This window comes from Anolis sagrei, chromosome 9 (assembly GCF_037176765.1).
Source record: "Anolis sagrei isolate rAnoSag1 chromosome 9, rAnoSag1.mat, whole genome shotgun sequence".
Classification (NCBI taxonomy): domain Eukaryota; kingdom Metazoa; phylum Chordata; class Lepidosauria; order Squamata; family Dactyloidae; genus Anolis; species Anolis sagrei.
Genome location: NC_090029.1, coordinates 35,365,071 through 35,384,245, shown reverse-complemented (window position 1 = coordinate 35,384,245; position 19,175 = coordinate 35,365,071). Strand labels below are relative to the sequence as shown.

Genomic DNA, 19,175 nt, shown 5'->3' with positions numbered 1-19,175 from the left:
CTTGATCTGCTCCCTCCTCCCTGTGGCTTCCTCTCACATATTTATACATGGCCCTCATCATGTCTCCTCTCAGCCTTCTCTTCTTCAGGCTAAACATGTCCAACTCCTTAAGCCGCTCCTTATAGGGCTTGTGCTCCAGACCCTTGATCTGCTCCCTCCTCCCTGTGGCTTCCTCTCACATATTTATACATAGCCCTCATCATGTCTCCTCTCATCCTTCTCTTCTTCAGGCTAAACATGCCCAGCTCCTTAAGCCGCTCCTCATAGGGCTTGTTCTTCAGACCCTTGATCATTTTAGTCACCCGCCTCTGGACACATTCCAGCTTAGAGTCAATATCTGTCATCCAAGCTGCAATGCCAAGTTTCAAGTGAAATTTCCCAAAGGGAGTCTTATTACATTTCCCAAAGAGAGTCTTATTTTCATTGTTACTTCATAGCTGTAATTTTGTTACTGTTATGAATCATAATGTAAATACCTGAGGCTGTTAGGAATGGTGGGAGTTGAAGTCCAAAACACCAGGAGGGCCAAAGTTTGCCCATGGCCTGAGCTAGCTCATGTACATTTGATAGCTGTGTAGAAGACAAAATTTCAGCAGGAGTGGCTGAGCCTGGTGAAATTTCCTCTTCTACACAACCATCGTTAGGAGGATGCCTGCCCTCATTTAATAATATAAGCAAGAGTAGTTTTTTCGAACACTAGACATGAAGAGTTTTCCCCCTCAGGTGCTAAATTTCACAAGAAACGTCCTCCGAAAGCTACGCGGGATGCTTGTGAAGTAGACATCAAAAGCCTTTTCAAGCTGCCCAGGGTGTACACAGTGCTGGAGTGGGGCCAAAGCTTGCACAGCTGAAACTTCTGGACGTTTTGATTATCAGAGAGCATGGCTGCATCGACTATCCCCTTTGGACTTTTGTATTGAGGGATCAGGAATGGATTTTTCCCAATTTATTTGTCATGTCAGGGCAACCAGTCAATTGTATTACATTTCTAACAGAACAAAACAAACAAACAAAATGAAGTTCAACAGTGACAAATGCAAGATACTCCACTTTGGCAGAAAAAATGAAATGCAAAGATACAGAATGGGGGACAATGCCTGGCTCGAGAGCAGTACGTGTGAAAAAGATCTTGGAGTCCTCATGGGGAGGAAGGTGAACATGAGACAACAATGTGATGTGGCGGCAAAAAAAGCCAATGGGATTTTGGCCTGCATCAATAGGAGCATAGTGTCTAGATCTAAGGAAGTAATGCTACCCCTCTATTCTGCTTTGGTTAGACCACATCTGGAATATTGTGTCCAATTCTGGGCACCACAATTCAAGAGAGATATTGACAAGCTGGAATGTGTCCAGAGGAGGGCGACTAAAATAATCACGGGTCTGGAGAACAATCCCTATGAGGAGCGGCTTAGGGAACTGGGCATGTTTAGCCTGAAGAAGAGAAGACTGAGAGGAGATATGATAGCCATGTATAAATATGTGAGAGGAAGCCACAGGGAGGAGGAGAGAGCAAGCTTCCTTTCTGCTTCCTTGGAGACTAGGACGCGGAACAATGGCTTCAAACTACAAGAGAGGAGATTCCATCTGAACATTAGGAAGAACTTCCTGACTGTGAGAGCCATTCAGCAGTGGAACTCTCTTCCCCAGAGTGTGGTGGAGGCTCCTTCTTTGGAAGCTTTTAAACAGAGGCTGGATGGCCATCTGTCAGGGGTGCTTTGAATGCAATGTTCCTGCTTCTTGGCAGAATGGGGTTGGACTGGATGGCCCAGGAGGTCTCTTCCAACTCTTTGATTCTATGATTCTATGAAACAAACAGACAAAACACAAAATTTGTGAGTTTGGTAGTTGGTTAAATGTCCTTTGACCAGCATCTGGCCATTTGGAGTGCCTCTGGTGTTGTGGCAGGGCTCAAGTTGCATTGCAGCAGGTGGTCAGTGGTTTGCTCTTCTCCACACTCGCATGTCGAGGATTCCACTTTGTGGCCCCATTTCTTGAGGTTGGCTCTGCATCTCGTGGTGCCAGAGCCCAGTCTGTTCAGCGCCTTCCAAGTCGCCTAGTCTTCTGTGTGCCCAGGGGGGAGTCTCGCATTTGGGATCAGGCATTGGTTGAGGTGCTGGGTTTGAGCCTGCCATTTTTTGACTCTTGCTTGCTGAGGTGTTCCAGCGAGTGTCTCTGTAGATCTTAGAAAACTATTTCTTGATTTAAGTCATTAACATGCTGGCTGATACCCAAACAGGGGATGAGCTGGAGATGTGTCTGCCTTGGTCCTTTCACTATTGGTTGCTACTTCCCGGTGGGTGTCAGGTGGTGCAATACTAGCTAGACAGTGGTGTAAGGCGCAGACATCTCGTGATAATGCAGCATGTCTCATTAAGAGCTGCATGCACTTAATGAGACTGTTTTAGCGTGGTGAGATGTATTCCACACTGGGCATGCATATTCAGCAGCAGAATAGCAAAGTGCAAGGACAGATGTCTTCACTGTGTCTGGTTGTGATCCCCAGGTTGTGCCAGTCAGCTTTCATATGATATTATTTCTACCACCCACTTTCTGCTTGATAGTCAAACAGTGGTTCTTATAAGTCAGAGTCTGGTTCAGCGTAACTCCCAGGTATTTTGGTATGCTTCAATGCCCCAGTGGGATTCCTTCCCAGGTCATCCTCAGAGCTTGAGATGCTTGCCTGATGTTAAGATGAAAACTACGCATCTGTGTTTTAGATGGATTAGGAATCAGTTGGTTTTCCCAGTAATAGGCAGTAAGAGCACCTAAAGCTTCAGAGAGCTTCTGTTCAACCATTTCAAAACTCCCTGCTTGAGCAGTGATGGCACAATCATCAGCATAGATGAAATTCTCAATCCCTTCTGGCAATGGTTGTTATTTGTGTAAATGTTGAACATTGTTGGAGCAAGCACACTCCCCTGAGGCAGACCATTCTTCTGTTTCCACCATCTGCTAGCAATGAATTTTTTATTCTTCCTAATGAGTGTGTACTTACTTACTTACTTACTTACTTACTTAGGCGATCCCTCATTGTCCGAGTAGGATAGTCCTCCAAGGTCAATGTCCTAGGTGACTGTGGAGCCCTATTCTTGCTCTGCATCTTCTCCCACAGTGAGGGCATTGGTTTCCAGGTGGAAGACAGTCCCGGTTGGGGTTGGCTTGATGCGCCTTCCTCTTGGCACGTTTCTCTCTTTCGCCCTCCATTCCTGCCTCTTCAAACTCTACAGCACTGCTGGTCACAGCTGACCTCCAGCTGGAGCGCACAAGGGTCTGGGCTTCCCAGTTCTCAGTGCCTATGCCAGAGTTTTTGAGGTTGGCTTTGAGTGTTTTAAATGGGTGTTTATCGATGTTACAAAGACTATGAATTATCCAAAGTTCCCAAAGCTAACATTGTTCTAGGACGATGATGGGCAACCTTTTGAGTTTGGTGTGTCAATACTCACAAAAAAAATCAAGCATAACTTGAGTGGGGTGTCACTTCGAGAAAAACCCATAATTTCATGATATTTATAGTTTAATAACAAAAATGTATTATTGTAATATATAACTATATTTAATAAACCAAAAACTAATTATTTAAGTTACCTGCTTTTTCTATAATGCCATATATCTCGGCATTATAGAAAAATGCTGGTGTAGGAACTGAGGATGAAATGTCCTTCTTGGGATGCAGCCCCATCTTCTCTGTATGCGACCGCATGCGGCTGTGTGTCATCAAAAATGGCTACGCGTGTCAGTGCTGACACACGTGTCATAGGTTCGCCACCATGGCTCTAGGATGTTGTGGGGACAAAGGTAAAATGCCACAGAGGAAAAATTGAGAATATTCCACTTTAGAGATTGAGATTTGCATTAAAATATGACCATATAATACCCTGAAGCCCCTCTCATAGAATCATAGAATCGTAGAATCGTAGAATCATAGAATCATAGAATCGTAGAATCATAGAATCAAAGAGTTGGAAGAGACCTCATGGGCCATCATCCAGTCCAACCCCATTCTGCCAAGAAGCAGGAATATTGCATTCAAATCACCCCTGACAGATGGCCATCCAGCCTCTGCTTAAAAGCTTCCAAAGAAGGAGCCTCCACCACACTCTGGGGCAGAGAGTTCCACTGCTGAACAGCTCTCACAGTCAGGAAGTTCTTCCTAATGTTCAGATGGAATCTCCTCTCTTGTAGTTTGAAGCCATTGTTCCGCGTCCTAGTCTCCAAGGAAGCAGAAAACAAGCTTGCTCCCTCCTCCTCCCTGTGGCTTCCTCTCACATATTTATACATGGCTATCATATCTCCTCTCAGCCTTCTCTTCTTCAGGCTAAACATGCCCAGTTCCCTAAGCCGCTCCTCATAGGGCTTGTTCTCCAGAACCTTGATCATTTTAGTCGCCCTCCTCTGGACACATTCCAGCTTGTCAGTATCTCTCTTGAATTGTGGTGCCCAGAATTGGACACAATATTCCAGGTGTGGTCTAACCAAAGCGGAATGGAGCATGGGGAGCATGACTTCCTTAGATCTAGACACTATGCTCCTATTGATGCAGGCCAAAATCCCATTGGCTTTTTTTGCCGCCACATCACATTCCTGGCTCATGTTTAACTTGTTGTCCACGAGGACTCCAAGATCTTTTTCACACGTACTGCTCTCACCCATTCTGTATCTTTGCATTTCATTTTTTCTGCCAAAGTGGAGTATCTTGCATTTGTCACTGTTGAACTTCATTTTGTTAGTTTTGGCCCATTATCTCTCTAATCTGTCAAGATCGTTTTGAATTCTGCTCCTGTCCTCTGGACTATTGGCTATCCCTCCCAATTTGGTGTTTGTTGCAAACTTGATGATCATGCCTTCTAGCCATTCATCCAAGTCATGCCTCTGTCAAGCCTCTGTCTTGAACATGACCAACTGTAATTCTCGTCTTCCAGCTCTGCCATCCCTGTATGAAGACATAGAAGAGGATCTCATTTCAGCTCAGCTGGTCCCTGGAGTCGAGGAAGTCCCTTCTGGGGAAGAAACAACTGTGGAAATTGAGTTTGCCACTGACTCTGAAAATCAGACTGAGTGGGGGGCAGAAGTATTTCCAACAAATATGTCATTGCTAACTGGTAAGTCAGGCTGCATGATTAAACATTGTTCGGATATAGCGTAAATCAGTATCTACCATTCGTATGGCAGATTTGTACAGGGCCAGCATACATAGGTCTGATCTGTATGATAGCCAGCCATCCCTCCCAATACTTTGTGCCTATGAATTCCAGGCAGGTCCAGTAGCAGACACACCAAGGGATGATGTGGTTTCCCTCTCACAGTTGCAAGCATCTTTATAATGGAAATATCACTCCATTATGAAAGTAGAAGGTTTCCAATAATTCATTATAAGAGTCAGTTTGAGTGGAAGACTAGAATTTGAATCTGGGCCAGGCTAGCACAGTGGGTTAAATCGCCAGCTATAGAAGATCCTTCCGACCAGAAGGTCAGCAATTCAAGCGAGGCTTGGGGTGAGCTCCTGCAATCAGCCCAGCTTCTGCTCACCTAGCAGTTCGAAAACAACAATGTAAGTAGATAAATAGGTACTGCTTTGGCAGGGAGGTAAAAGGCGCCCTGAAAAACATGCTGGAAAAAATCCAACCAGGAAAGCATCCATGGACGACAGCTTCTCGGTATGGAAAAATGAAGCAAGAGCTACTCCCCATGGATGAGTCGAGCACAGCCAGATGCAAGAGATAAATATTAATAATAATAATAATAATAATAATAATAAAAACTTTATTTATATACTGCTCTATCTCCCCAGGGGGATTCAGGGCAGTTTCCAAGCAACAACATCAAAACATACAGAGTCACAACATCAACAGTAACAGCAACATAAGCATGGAATTACCCAACAACACATCAATAGTATATATATATATACACACACACACACACACACACACACATACATACACCACCTGCTCTTCATGTCTATTTGTTAGGGCATGGAAAAGGAATAGATCAGGATAATTTAAAAGGCTGGGTTAAGACTGATACAAATTGAAATAAGGTGGGACCGGTATTTGGGTACAGTACTGTAAAGAGGGAAGCCTTGCCTCTGTTTACGTACTGTCTGTCTCTGTCAATTGTATAATGGCATTGAATGTATGCTCTATATGTACCTGTAATCTGCTCTGAGTCCCCTCGGGGAGATAGAGCAGAATATAAAGTATATTATTATTGTTATCATCGTTATTGAAGAGCCCCAAGTGGCACAGTGGGTTAAACCACTGATCTGCTGGACTTGCTGACTGAAAGGTCAGCAGTTTGAATCTGGGGAACAAGGTGAGCTCCCACTGTTAGCCCCAGCTTCTGCCAACCTAGCAGTTCAAAAACATGAAAATGTGAGTAGATCAATAGATACCGCTTCTCCGGGAAGGTAACGGCACTCCATGCAGTCATGCTGGCCACATGACCTTGGAGGTGCCTATGGACAACGCCAGCTCTTTGGCTTAGAAACTAAGATGAGCACCACCACCACCACCCCCCACAGAATCTGACACAACTGGACTTAATGTCAGGGGGAACCCTTTACCTAATCTATATTATTATTATTATTATTATTTGAAACACAACAAGATGAGTCCACAGCAGACAAGATCACATGTCGGACACTTCCCAAGTGTCTAGGACTGTGTGATGTATCGGTGAATAATGCATGCAGATCCCAGTAAGGTGGCCTTCTGCAGCTGGCAAATGGTAATTTTGTCAGCACCGATTGTGTTTAAGTGCAGGCCAAGGTCTTTAGGCACTGCACCCAGTGTGCCTATCACCACTGGGACCATCTTGACTGGCTTGTACCAGAGCCTTTGCAGTATTATTATTGTTGTTGTTGTTGTTGTTGTATTGTCGAAGGCTTTCATGGCTGGAATCACTAGGTTCTTGTGGGGTTTTTCGGGCTATAGGGCCATATTCTAGAGGCATTTCTCCTGATGTTTCGCCTGCATCTATGGCAAGCATCCTCAGAGGATGCTTGCCATAGATGCAGGCGAAACGTCAGGAGAAATGCCTCTAGAACATAGCCCTATAGCCCGAAAAACCCCACAAGAACCCATTATTATTATTATTATTATTATTATTATTATTGAATCCCCAATCTACTAATTGGGTGACTTTGTCAAATCTGTAAGAGGCAATAGCAAATCTCCTCTGGAGAAATCTGGCCAAGAAACTGGAGGATGGAGTCCCCTTAAGTTGGAGTTAATTTGAAGGCGCATATGAATCTGTCAATGAGTTTGCACCAAAACACATATTGCATTTCACCACACAGAAAAGCACAAGGGGAGAGCTTAAATAGACTTCCATATATTGAACTTTCTCTCCCAGCATTCCTTATTTTTGGAAACAATACCTGGAGTATCACACCATTTCTCTCCTTGGACATTGAGAGCAGTGAGGTGAGAGTGGTTTTGTGTCAACAATGTAGGTAGCTCAGAAGCTCTGCAAAAAGAAGCAACTCTTCAGTGAAATATTTCCTGTTCTCAGAGCTTTCTTCCTGCAGCCATGGCTTTAAAAAGTCAACTTTCCTTTTGTATTGTGTATTTTCACTGCTTCTTTGAACTTTTTAAAAATAAGTTCTCTTTTTTTTTCTCCCCCAAACTTCTTTGTTAAAGCGAGTCCATCGGCTGTTCCTACTATTTATGAAATACCTGAAGAAACAAGTGCAGAAGCTCCAATAACAGAGACATCTGTTTCTGGGTGGACCTCTGGAGTGCCAGATATAAGTGGAATCCCTGACATTAGTGGAGAACCTTCAGGATTTGGAGAAAGTGGATTTCCTTCTGGAATCCCAGATTTGAGTGGACTTCCTTCTGGAGAGAGTGGACTCCCATCAGGAGATACAAGTGGCCTTTCTTCTGGCATTATTGAAGTCGTCTTATCTTCTGGTGATGAAGAATTATCAGGAATTGGCCCAGAAATCCACCAACGAGTTCCTGGACTTCAAGAAGGCAAAGGGATCCCAGAATTCAGTGGATTGCCTTCTGGAATGAGTGGAGAAGGATCTGGCACTGATCTTTTCAGTGGTTTGCCATCCGGAGAATATGATTACAGTGGTTTGACGTCTGGATTCCCTACGGTGTCTCTTGTGAATGCCACTTTGGTGGAAGTTGTAACCACAGCAACGGAAAGAGAAATGGAAGGGAAAGGGACAATTGGAGTCAGTGGAGATGGAGACTTATCGGGCTTTCCCTCTGCTGAGTGGGACATTAGTGGATTGCCCTCAGGAGTAGATGTCAGTGAAATCCCGGACATCAGTGGGCTGTCCTCTGGACTTGATATCAGTGGGGAGCTATCCGGGATACCTGATATCAGTGGATTATCATCAGGACTTGATATCAGTGGACTGACCTCTGGTCTACCAGATAGCAGTGGGTTATCCTCAGGAATTGACTTCAGCGGAGCGCCTTTGGGGATACCTGATCTAAGTGGTTTTGTGGACTTAAGTGGTCGAGGTTCTGGAACTGATGAAAGTGGCGAGACTTCAGGAGTTACCTTCATAGATTCTAATTTATTTGAAGTGACAACGACTTCTTCAACTAAAGAAGAAGAAGGGAAGGGATTTGTAGAAATAAGTGGATTGCCTTCAGGAGATGAAGATCTATCAGGCACAGTGTCTGGAATTTGGGATGTGAGTGGTCAACCTTCTGGACAAATAGATTACAGTGGGTGGATTTCAGGAGTCCATGAAGGCAGTGGAATTCCAAGTGGACTAACGGACATGAGTGGGGAAAGTTCTGGTGTGAGCCTCACCAGTGGTTTGCCATCTGGAATTTATGATTATAGTGGGCTCTCATCTGGCTTTCCTACAATCTCTCTTGTGGATACAACTTTGGTGGAAGTTGTAACACAGCCATCTGTTGCCCAAGAATTAGGAGAAGGGACATCTGGGATCTTAGAAGTCAGCGGTTTCCCTTCAGGAGAGAGGGAAACATCTGGAGAAATATATGGTGTGACAACAGCTAGTGGATTACCATCAGGGACATTTGACATCAGCGGAACATCATCAGGTGTTCCATATTTTAGTGGAGAAGTTGCAGTTGTCACTGATGTAACTGGAGAGTCTTCAACTGTAGGTAGTACTAGTGGTGATGCTTCTGGACTCCCAGAAATCACCTTAATGACTTCAGATCTAGTAGAAGCTGTAACAAGTCCAGCAGTTTCACAGGAACTGGGAGGAGGAACAGAGGCCACATATTTTCACTTTACTGACTCAAGTGGAGAAGCCTCCACAGCTAGTGGAGAGACTTCTGCATATCCTGAAAGTACCCTAAAATCCCCTGAATATCATGATATTAGTGGTGAAACTTCCACATTCCATGAATCTGGTGTTGAAACTTCAACTATTCATGAACTGAGTGGTGAAACATCAGCATTGCCAGAAAGTCACTTAGAAGTGTCCACCATTTACGAAGCAGATAGTGAAACCTCTGCATTGCCTGAAAGCTACTCCGAAACATCTGGAGTACCTTCTGTCAGTGGTTTGCCCTCGGGGGAATTTGAAGAGAGGAGCCAGATCCATGGGGATAGTTCGGGGCCACCTCCTCATCCTGTCTCAGATGGTCCAGAGAAAGACCTGTTGCCAGATGCTGAGTTAACAGAACACACCAAGGATCTAACAGAGGTTTATGAGCATGTGATACCAGAGTCAGAAAGAGAAGATGCATCTATTTCAGAGGCTTCACCAATGCCTCCTGCTGCCACAGATGCCCTGCCTGAAGTTTCACCCCATGTGACAGATGAAACAGAGCCAATGACACAAGGTACATTTAATAATATATTATGTGCCTCTAGACCAGGGGTCCTCAAACTTTTTAAACAGAGGGCCAGGTGACAGTCCCTCAAACTGTTGGAGTGCGGGATTATAATTTGAAAAAAAAATGAATGAATTCCTATGCACAATGCACATATCTTCTTTGTAGTGCAAAAAACACTTACAAACAAGACAATAATTAAAATGAAGAACAATTTTAACAAATATAAACTTATTAGTATTTCAATAGGAAGTGTGGGCCTGCTTTTGGATTGTTGTTGTTGTGTGCTTTCAAGTTGTTTCAGACTTAAGTTGACCCTGAGCGAGGGCCGGGTAAATGACCTTGGAGGGCCATATCCAGCCCCCGGGCCTTGATTTGAGGACCCCTGCTCTAGACTCTTGATTTTCCGAATTTCCTGGTAACTTATTCTCCCTTTACTTGACCTTGGTGTGCCACCTTTCATCCGCAAAATCAGAGGGCCCATCCAGACAGGCCCAAAAACCAGGACTTGTCTTGGTCTTACCATAAGCATTCAAACGACGCCTCCAGTAAAACCAAATTAATACAGAACAAACCAGGATTTGTTCCAAATTAATTAAACCTGGTAAGACCTGGATCTTACCCTAAAATCCAGATCTTACTAGGTAAGATCTGGATTTCAGGGTAAGATCCAGGTCTTACCAGGTGTGGGCCCTGTGTGGATTGAGCCCATGTCATGCGATTCCCAGACCCAATCCACATAGCCATTTCGGTTTTTTGGGATGGACTGGGGAAGGGAGGAGGGATTCCCCCCCCCCCCCCCCCCCCAGTCTCCTGGCATGTTATTTCCTCACACCAGGTGGGAGCAAGAAGAAATGTTATGGCAGCAGCTAAGTTTTATTTTATTTTTAGTGGTAAATTGGCGTGAGGGGTGGGGTGGCTACATGTCATCCTGATTGTAATTGGCATTACATGTAGCCACCCACCTCTGGAAAAGCCCAGGTTTTTGAGGGGGGAGTGGGAATGGGAATCTATGCCAAAGTGGGTTTTTAAAACCTACATTGGCATGGATTTTGGCCCTGTCTGGAAGCACCCTGAGAAAGAAACTCACTCCTATTACCTTGCATCTCAACAGCTTAGAAATCCATTTGATGTCTTCTTATCCTTCTTATCCTTTTTTAATACTTAGAAAAAGCTATCTGGGTCTTGATGACAGAACTTTAAAAGTTAGTCTTCCCCAACTCCATACACTACAAGGCTACATCTTTCATCACTCCCTTCCTTCTGATGACTGAGTATGATGGGGAATGATTTCTGTGATATCTCAGGGGTGCTGGGTTGAGGAAAGCATTTTGTATTCTCTGTGTTTTCTTAAGCCTGTCTCATCTTATTGAATGCCAATAGAGGGGAGACGGGGGATTTAGAATGTGGAGATATTGGAATATAAGTAATTGTTTTGAAACAGAAGTATTTTGTCAGACATTGCATGTGGTGGTGGCCACCAACTTAGGTTAAGCAAACATGTCCATTGCACTCCTCAACCAGTTAAGGGCTGAATCTCTGTGTAAAAATATTGTAGCCTGACAAGCATTGGATGAGTTTTCTGAATGCTCAGAGGATGAGGAAGAGGATGATGGGTTGCAACCTGTAATTTCCTAGGAATCTGTGGAAGATAGCAGGGGCCTGGAGAAAGAGGTTTCGGAGAAATGGGAGAAAGTGATATCAGTTCCCATGAGATTGGCCAGAGTGACCTTCAGAGAAGAATGTGGGAGATGAAGGTTTTTCCAGGTCGAGTCACTTGGAGATTAGGAGACAGAATGTAAAACAAAGACAAGCTCATTTTTCTCAGAGGCTAAGAGATAAGGAGAGAAAAAGCAGGTGCATGCGAAGTGATGTCATGGGAGAGGCTGAGACCTTCCAAGTGGTTTCTGGGCTCTCAGGCCTTAGGTGGAAACAATGTTGTAAAAAGGGGAAATAACTCCCGGTTTCTAGTCCAAGTTCCTATATTTCAAGATTATCGGTTTGATTCCTGTTTATGACTTGATGTTCTTGGAGATTTTGCCTTTCTTGTGTTCCTGTTTTCACATTTATGGATATAACTTTTGAACAATACCCTGCTTAAGTATTCTTTTGCTTTGTCTAACTCAAGTCTCTGTGGATTGCTTTTTGATGCCTTGCTTCAAACGCTGATGAACTCTTGATCTCGTTGGGAATTACTTTTTGTGCATTTGCTGCTTCCTTTTTGACTGGCTTTTTTTCTTTTACACTTATTCATTAATAAACTTTTACTTATTGGATGTTTATTAATGTTTATTAATGAATAAGTATAAAGGTATAAAAAAAACTTTTACTTATTAGATAGGGGCCCCCAGTGGTGCAGTGGGTTAAATACCTGTACTGGCAAGACTGAAGACCGACAGGTCGCAAGTTTGAATTTGGGGAGAGTGCAGATGAGCTCCCTCTGTCAGCTCCAGCTCCCGAAGCAGGGACATTAGAGAAGGATGGTAAAACATCAAAACATCCAGGCATCCCCTGGGCAACGTTCTTGCAGACCGCCAATTCTCTCACACCAGAAGTGACTTGCAGTTTCTCAAGTCGCTCCTGACATGACAAAAAAAACTTATTGGATTTTCTGAACATTGTGTGGTGTTCGGTGAAAAGGCGATCCAGGGCTACAGTACACCAAAAAATAAGGTCTTTGCTTGTTATCAAAAAGGCTGTAGACAGGGAGCCAAATTGCATGGTACAATTCCTGTCTAGGAGTACTGATAATTTCATGTTCTTCTTATATCTCCATGGATTGATTCAAGCCATGAACATCTGCTTTGCATGCACTTTTGCAGCCTGTGAGTTTTAGAGAGCCACTTAGCTATGTTGAATGCAAGTATAAGGTTTGGCTTCAAGTAGGACTTACTTTGGCTCTACTTAGGAGTCCCCAGTGGCACAGTGAGTTAAACCACTGAGCTGCTGAATTTGCTGACTGAAAGGTCGCAGGTTCGAATCCGGGGAGAGAGGTGAGCTTCCGCTGTTAGCCCCAGCTTCTGCCAACGTAGCAGTTTGAAAACATGCACATATGAGTAGATCAATAGGTACTGCTCTGGTAACGGTGCTCCATGCAGTCATGCTGGCCACATGAATTTGGAGGTGCCTATGGGCAATGTCGGCTCTTTGACTTAGAAATAGAGATGAGAACCAACCCCCGGAGTCGGACACGACTCAACTTAATGTCAAGGAAAAACCTTACCTTACCTTAGGACTTAGCAGTGATAAGCCTTAATCTTCTTCCTAAGTTGTAATTCTACTTACTTAGGTGATCCCTCATTGTCTGAGTAGGATTATCTTTCAAGAACGGTGGGTCCGTAGGTGACTGTAGAGCCCTATTCTTGATTTGCATCTTCTCCCGCAGTGAGGGCATTGGTTTCCAGGTGGAAAGCAGTCCTGGTCGGGGTTGGCTTGATGCTCCTTCCTCTTGGCATGTTTCTCTCTTTCGCCCTCCATTCGTGCCTCTTCAAATTCTACAGCACTGCTGGTCACAGCTGACCTCCAGCTGTAGCGCTCAAGGGTCAAGGCTTCCCAATTCTCAGTGTCTACGCCAGAGTTTTTAAGGTTGGCTTTGAGTCCATCTTTAAATCTCTTTTCCTGCCCACCAACAGTCCATCGAGGGAGAAGTTGTAATGCATTCCAAGGGTGAAGGAAGAGAGTGAATTAGGATTCATGGGAAAGAGCAAAGAGAAAAGAGGTCTGCCTCTTAACCGTTGTGACTTCCTGAGGGTCTTTTAATCAGAGTCCCTCAAACTTGGAGGTAGCCTTCATTTAGCATCCCATCCAATCGACATAGCTGAATGATTAAGTGGATATAAACTTTATATTTGTAGTTACATCCAAGACATGTGAAGAGAAGCCATGTGGAGTGGGAACTTGCCAGGAACAAGAAGGGATCGTCACTTGCTTGTGCCCACCTGGATATATGGGTGATCACTGTGACATAGGTAAGTCTAGAAGTCCTCTTCCTAGAATGGAGATTAACTTGCTGCTGAGATTAACTCCCACATGACAAAATCAACCCCTCCTAATCCCACCAGTATTCAAATTGTGTATTAGGTATTTGTACCAAATTTGGTCCAGTGAATGAAAATACATCCTGCATATCAGATATTTACATTGCAATTCATAACAGTAGCAAAATTACAGTTATGGAGTAGCAATGAAAATAATGTTATAGTTGGGAGTCACCACAACATGAGGAACTGTGTTAAAGGGTGACGGCATTATAAAAGCTGAGAAACACTGCTACAAATCTTCCTGCATGTAGGACTGTTCTGCCTCGGCTTCTCATTAGTATTGCAACATTTAAGTTTATTTTTAAAGGCCAATAAAATACCAAATAGAAGTGCATGCAACATTAAAATGACACTACAAAGAATTTACTCTCCCAAATGCCATGACCTTATTCAGGGTGTAAACAGCCCACTTCTTGGCTCTGGCAACTGTAATGTGTCCAGAGGAGGGCGACTCAAATGATCAAGGGTCTGGAGAACAAGCCTTTTGAGGAGTGGCTTAAGTTGCTGGGCATGTTTAGCCTGCAGAAGAGAAGGATGAGAGGAGATATGATAGCCATGTATAAATATGTGAGAGGAAGCCACAGGGAGGAGGAGGGAGCAAGCTTGTTTTCTGCTTCCATGGAGATTCGGACAAGGAACAATGGCTTCAAACTACAAGAGAGGAGATTCCATCTGAACATGAGGAAGAACTTCCTGACTGGGAGAGCCGTCCAGCAGTGGAACTCTCTGCCCCGGAGTGTGGTGGAGGCTCCTTCTTTGGAGGCTTTTAAACAGAGGCTAGACGGCCATCTGTCAGGGGTGATTTGAATGCAATATTCCTGCTTCTTGGCAGAATGGGGTTGGACTGGATGGCCCGTGAGGTCTCTTCCAACTCTTTGATTCTATGATTCTATGCATCTCCTCTCCAGATCCAGCTTTCTTCTTCTCCAGACCCCTTTTTTAGGGTTTCCTCTACCACTGACCCAAACTAATTTTCATGGGAGCTAAGGACCCCTTTTATATTGTACTTATATGCCAGGATGTGATCCCAGGTTATCTGCTTTGAACTGGATTAGATGAGTCTCCACTACCATATAACCTGTGAAAAGCAGGTAATCTGGGATCAGATCCTGGGATATAAGGACAGTGTAGTAGGGGGCAAAGTTTCATTTTAAGGATAATGGAGATAGAAGAAGGAGGTGAACTTTGGTTCCTCTATCCATGCCAGTCTTTTGTGGATCTCTTGGCCAAATAATCCTGAGTGGGTTCCATCTTTCTAAATGCAACCTAGAGGTGAGCAAGAACATGGTTTCTTGTGTTGTTGAAGGCTTTAATGGCTGGAATCTCTGGGTTGCTATGATTTTTCTGGGCTGTATGGATCCCCCAGGCAGAAAGAAGCCAGGCTTTGAAGCTGCAAGGCCATTCAATGCTAATCAAGGTGTCCAATTGCAACACTCACACTTGCTTCGGACAGGCAGTTCTTTCTCCCACCATGAACATTCCCCAGATATATAAACCTCACTTGCCTAGTTTCCTACAGACCTCACAACCTCTGAGGATGCCTGCCATAGATGTGGGAGAAACATCAAGAGAGAATGCTTCTGGAACATGGCCAGACAGCCCAGAAAACTTACAGCAACCCAATATTGTTTCTATTAATCTGAATGTGCTTCCAGACTGGCAAATTGTTTTGTTTATGCAAGACCATTTGTGGTCACTTCTTGATGGTTCCTGATGCTTTTGTGACACTTTTTTTTTTTACATATTCAAACATTAATGGCAGGCTTTGCTGTCATTTGTGATGTGGATTGCAATCATTTGTGTGTCTGTTGTCTAATTCCATGCCCCTGTATTGACAAGTTAGAATGTGTCCAGATAAGGGCGATCAAATGGAACAGAGTTTAGGAAAGCAAACCCTATGAAGAATGGCTTAGTGTAATGTCGAAGGCTTTCATGGCTGGAATCACTAGGTTCTTGTGGGTTTTTCCGGGCTATATGGCCATGTTCTAGAGGCATTTTCTCCTGACGTTTCACCTGATCTATGGCAAGCATCCTCAGAGGTAGTGAGGTCTGTTGGGATTAGGAAAATGGGTTTATATATCTGTGGAATGACTGGGGTGGGGCAAAGAGCTCTTCTCTGCTAGATCTGGGTGTGAATGTTTAAACTGACCACCTTCATTAGCATTTGAAGGCCTGGCTGAGCCTGGGGGAATCAAATTCAAATTGCAGGGGGGTGGGAGAGATTCTACCTAAACATTAGGAAGAATCTCTGGACCATAACAACTGTTCAAGAATGCCACTGGAACAGGCATGGGCAAACTTTGGCCCTCCAGGTATTTTGGACTTCAACTCCCACCATTTCTAACAGCCGGTAGATCTCTGACTATTTCCATTTCCACTTGCAGAAAGTGAATCCTAGGATGAAAAATTAGCCCTTTTCCATGCAAAACTGCCTGCATTTGCTTTTGGAAAGACACATCAAGCATTTTGGGGTGGGGGGGGGGGTCCCGTTGTCAAACAGTTATAATTCAATGCATCCACTCATCCCACAAGATCACTTCCTTATATGTAGGAATCTGCCCTGAGTCTCCTCAGGGAGACAGGGCAAAATAATAATAATAATAATAATAATAATAATAATAATAATAATAATGTGCTGGTACGGCTGTACCAGGAGCTTGAACTTTATTTGCTTTGTATTGAGTGTTTGCTTGCAGTCCAGGGTTTCAGGGGTTCTGCAGAAAGGTGGCTTCCTTTGGTTGCAGTCATAGGGCAAGTCACCTGTCCATCATCGTTAAGTTTTGGTTCCACCCCTTGCTCAGGGCAATTGGGAAGGGAAGGGAGCCATTTTTTAGTTAGTCTCAGCAAGGAAAACTAATGTACAGGACGTGTGCAAGCTTCCCTGTACAAAAGCTTCAACCCTTTCCAGGGGAGAACAGCCTTAAGAGTCTCCAAAGATTTCCAGGGAAACAGCCCTAAAGACCAAAGAACTCCAGCTGGAGAATCTTCTAGCCTTACTGGTAGGTCCACTGGTAGGTTCGAGACGCAATTCGACCCGGTAGCGGAGCCCACGTCAGTAAGAATCAGATTACAGTCAGCCTGGGAGAAGTTAAAAAAGGGGATTTTCCTTTAAAGCAAAGAATTAGTTATTGAAGACAATTGCCTGCCCTTCGTGGGCAAGATTAGGAAGCCACCAGTTGCATAAAAGCCTGGAGTCATTTGTTTAGCTTTATTGAAGGCAAGAGAAGTTTCTGTTTGATTGTTCATTAATAAAGGACTTTGTTATACTTCACAAGCCATCTAAAGACCATTTGTGGTGGAAAACCTCTGAGAACTTCTCTTTGGGGGACCCTGGCTTCCCGCTGGGCTCAAGTCACACGTCCTATTTAAAGACAATTATTTACAGGCCCAGCGCATGATAGAACAAATAATAATAATAATAATAATAATAATAATAATAATAATAATTTGAAACACAACAAGATGAGTCCACAGCAGACACTCTGCTGGCTGTTGTATTGGATCACACGTTGGACACTTCCCAAGTGTCTAGGACTGTGTGATGTATCGGAGAATAATGCATGCAGATCCCAGTAAGGTGGCCTTTTGCAGCTGGCAGGTAGTAATCTTCTCAGCTCCGATTGTGTTTAAGTGCAGGCCAAGGTCTTCAGGCACTGCCCCCAGTGTGCCGATCACCACTGGGACCACCTTGACTGGCTTGTGCCAGAGTCTTTGCAGTTCTATCTTTAAATTCTCTTTTCGTATCAGCTTTTCCAGTTGTTTCTCTTCAATCCTGCTGTCACCTGGGATTGCAACATCGACAATCCATACTTTGTTTTTTAACACGATCATGGAGTCTTGTGCTCCAAAACTCTGTCTGTCTGAATTCAAAAGTCCCAGAGTAGCTCTGGGAATTGCTATTATTAAATACTCTTGGAATTATTATTATTATTATTATTATTATTACATTCCTTTTTATAAAACCACAATTGGCCTTCCCAAATCTCTTATAAAATTATTTATCAGGAAGGATGAGAAACCCACAAACTTCACTGGATCAATTCAACAGACCCAAACAAAAGGATAATGCTAATAATTCATTCTATGAAGTCTAAGTCAGAAAAACACATATTCTTTTTTTCATTTGAAAAATACCTTGACCAGCTCTGAAATGTTGTCATGGTATTGGTAGGCAGTGGAGACCAAGGTTATATCATTTTCAGTGTTCTGAGCAAATCAAAACCTTTCTCCCGGCACACGCATTGCTCACCCTGTTAGGCTAAATTGCATTTAGAAGCTTACTAGGAAGCCATTTCTCTTGTTTTCATTACTAATGACTGTCAAGGTTGGGACTAGAAGCATTTTCCCCAGATTTTTAGCATGTGTGTGTGTGACAGAGAGGTGTGATGACACATTACTTGAGAAGGGGGGGACTTGTGGGTACATATGGGAAAGTGTATAGTCTCTACAGGAAAAACTTCCCGACTGTGAGAGCTATTCAGCAGTGGAACTCTCTGCCCTGGAGTGTGGTGGTGGCTTTTAAGCAGAGGCTGGATGGCCATCTGTCGAGGGTGCTTTGGATGTGATTTTCCTGCTTCTTGGAAGGGGGGTGGTCCATGAGGTCTCTTCCAACTCTATGGAGATTCCACCTGAACATGAGGAAGAACTTCCTAACTGTGAGAGCTGTTCAACAGTGGAACTCTCTGCCCTGGAGTGTAGTGGAGGCTCCTTCTTTGGAGGCTTCTAAGCAGAGGCTGGATGGCCATCTGTCAGGAGTGCTTTGGATGTGATTTCCCTGCTTCTTGGAAAGGGGTTGGACTGGATGGTCCACGAGATCTCTTCCAACTCTATGGAGATACCACCAGAACATGAGGAAGAACTTCCTAACTGTGAGAGCTGTTCAACAGTGAAACTCTCTGCCTTGGAGTGTGGTAGAGGCTCCTTCTTTGGAGGCTTTTAAGCAGAGGCTGGATGGCCATCTGTCGGGGGTGCTTTGGATGTGATTTCCCTGCTTTTTGGAAGGGGGTTGGACTGGATGGCCCAGGAGGTCTCTTCCAACTCTATGATTCTATTCCTCCTGGATGCCTACTACAAAGAATTAAAGTAGTGAAATGAGGTGACATGTCCTGGCAGTTCCTCAATGGTCATTCTCCACAATCCCCCCCTTCCTCGACACAACAGTCTGGCAAGTGACCTCTGCTTTAGAAGTGGTTGACCATAGCAATTGTAAGGCTTTGAACTATCTCCAAGATGGGAGGCGAAAGTACCTCTCCATTCAAAAAGGTGAAGCAGTGTTTTGCTCTGTGTAGGACATGGACAAAGGTGTCTTCTACTGCCTGGAATTAATTGGTGACCACAGACAAAACAACCCTCTCCT

General features: G+C 44.0%; 1 protein-coding gene across 3 annotated transcripts in view; it reads left to right on the top strand.

The window, feature by feature from the left end:
* The window catches only part of ACAN (aggrecan), a 116,675-nt gene that overhangs the window by 77,865 nt on the left and 19,635 nt on the right, over positions 1-19,175 (top strand). For 2 of the 3 annotated variants that reach the window (XM_067471456.1, XM_060755175.2), the window contains exons 11-13: positions 4,920-5,099; positions 7,641-9,788; positions 13,634-13,747. In XM_067471456.1, coding sequence (XP_067327557.1) covers positions 4,920-5,099; positions 7,641-9,788; positions 13,634-13,747 — 2,442 coding nt within the window. The remainder of the gene's footprint in view (positions 1-4,919; positions 5,100-7,640; positions 9,789-13,633; positions 13,748-19,175) is intronic. The other variant, XM_067471457.1, reaches the window with a different exon arrangement.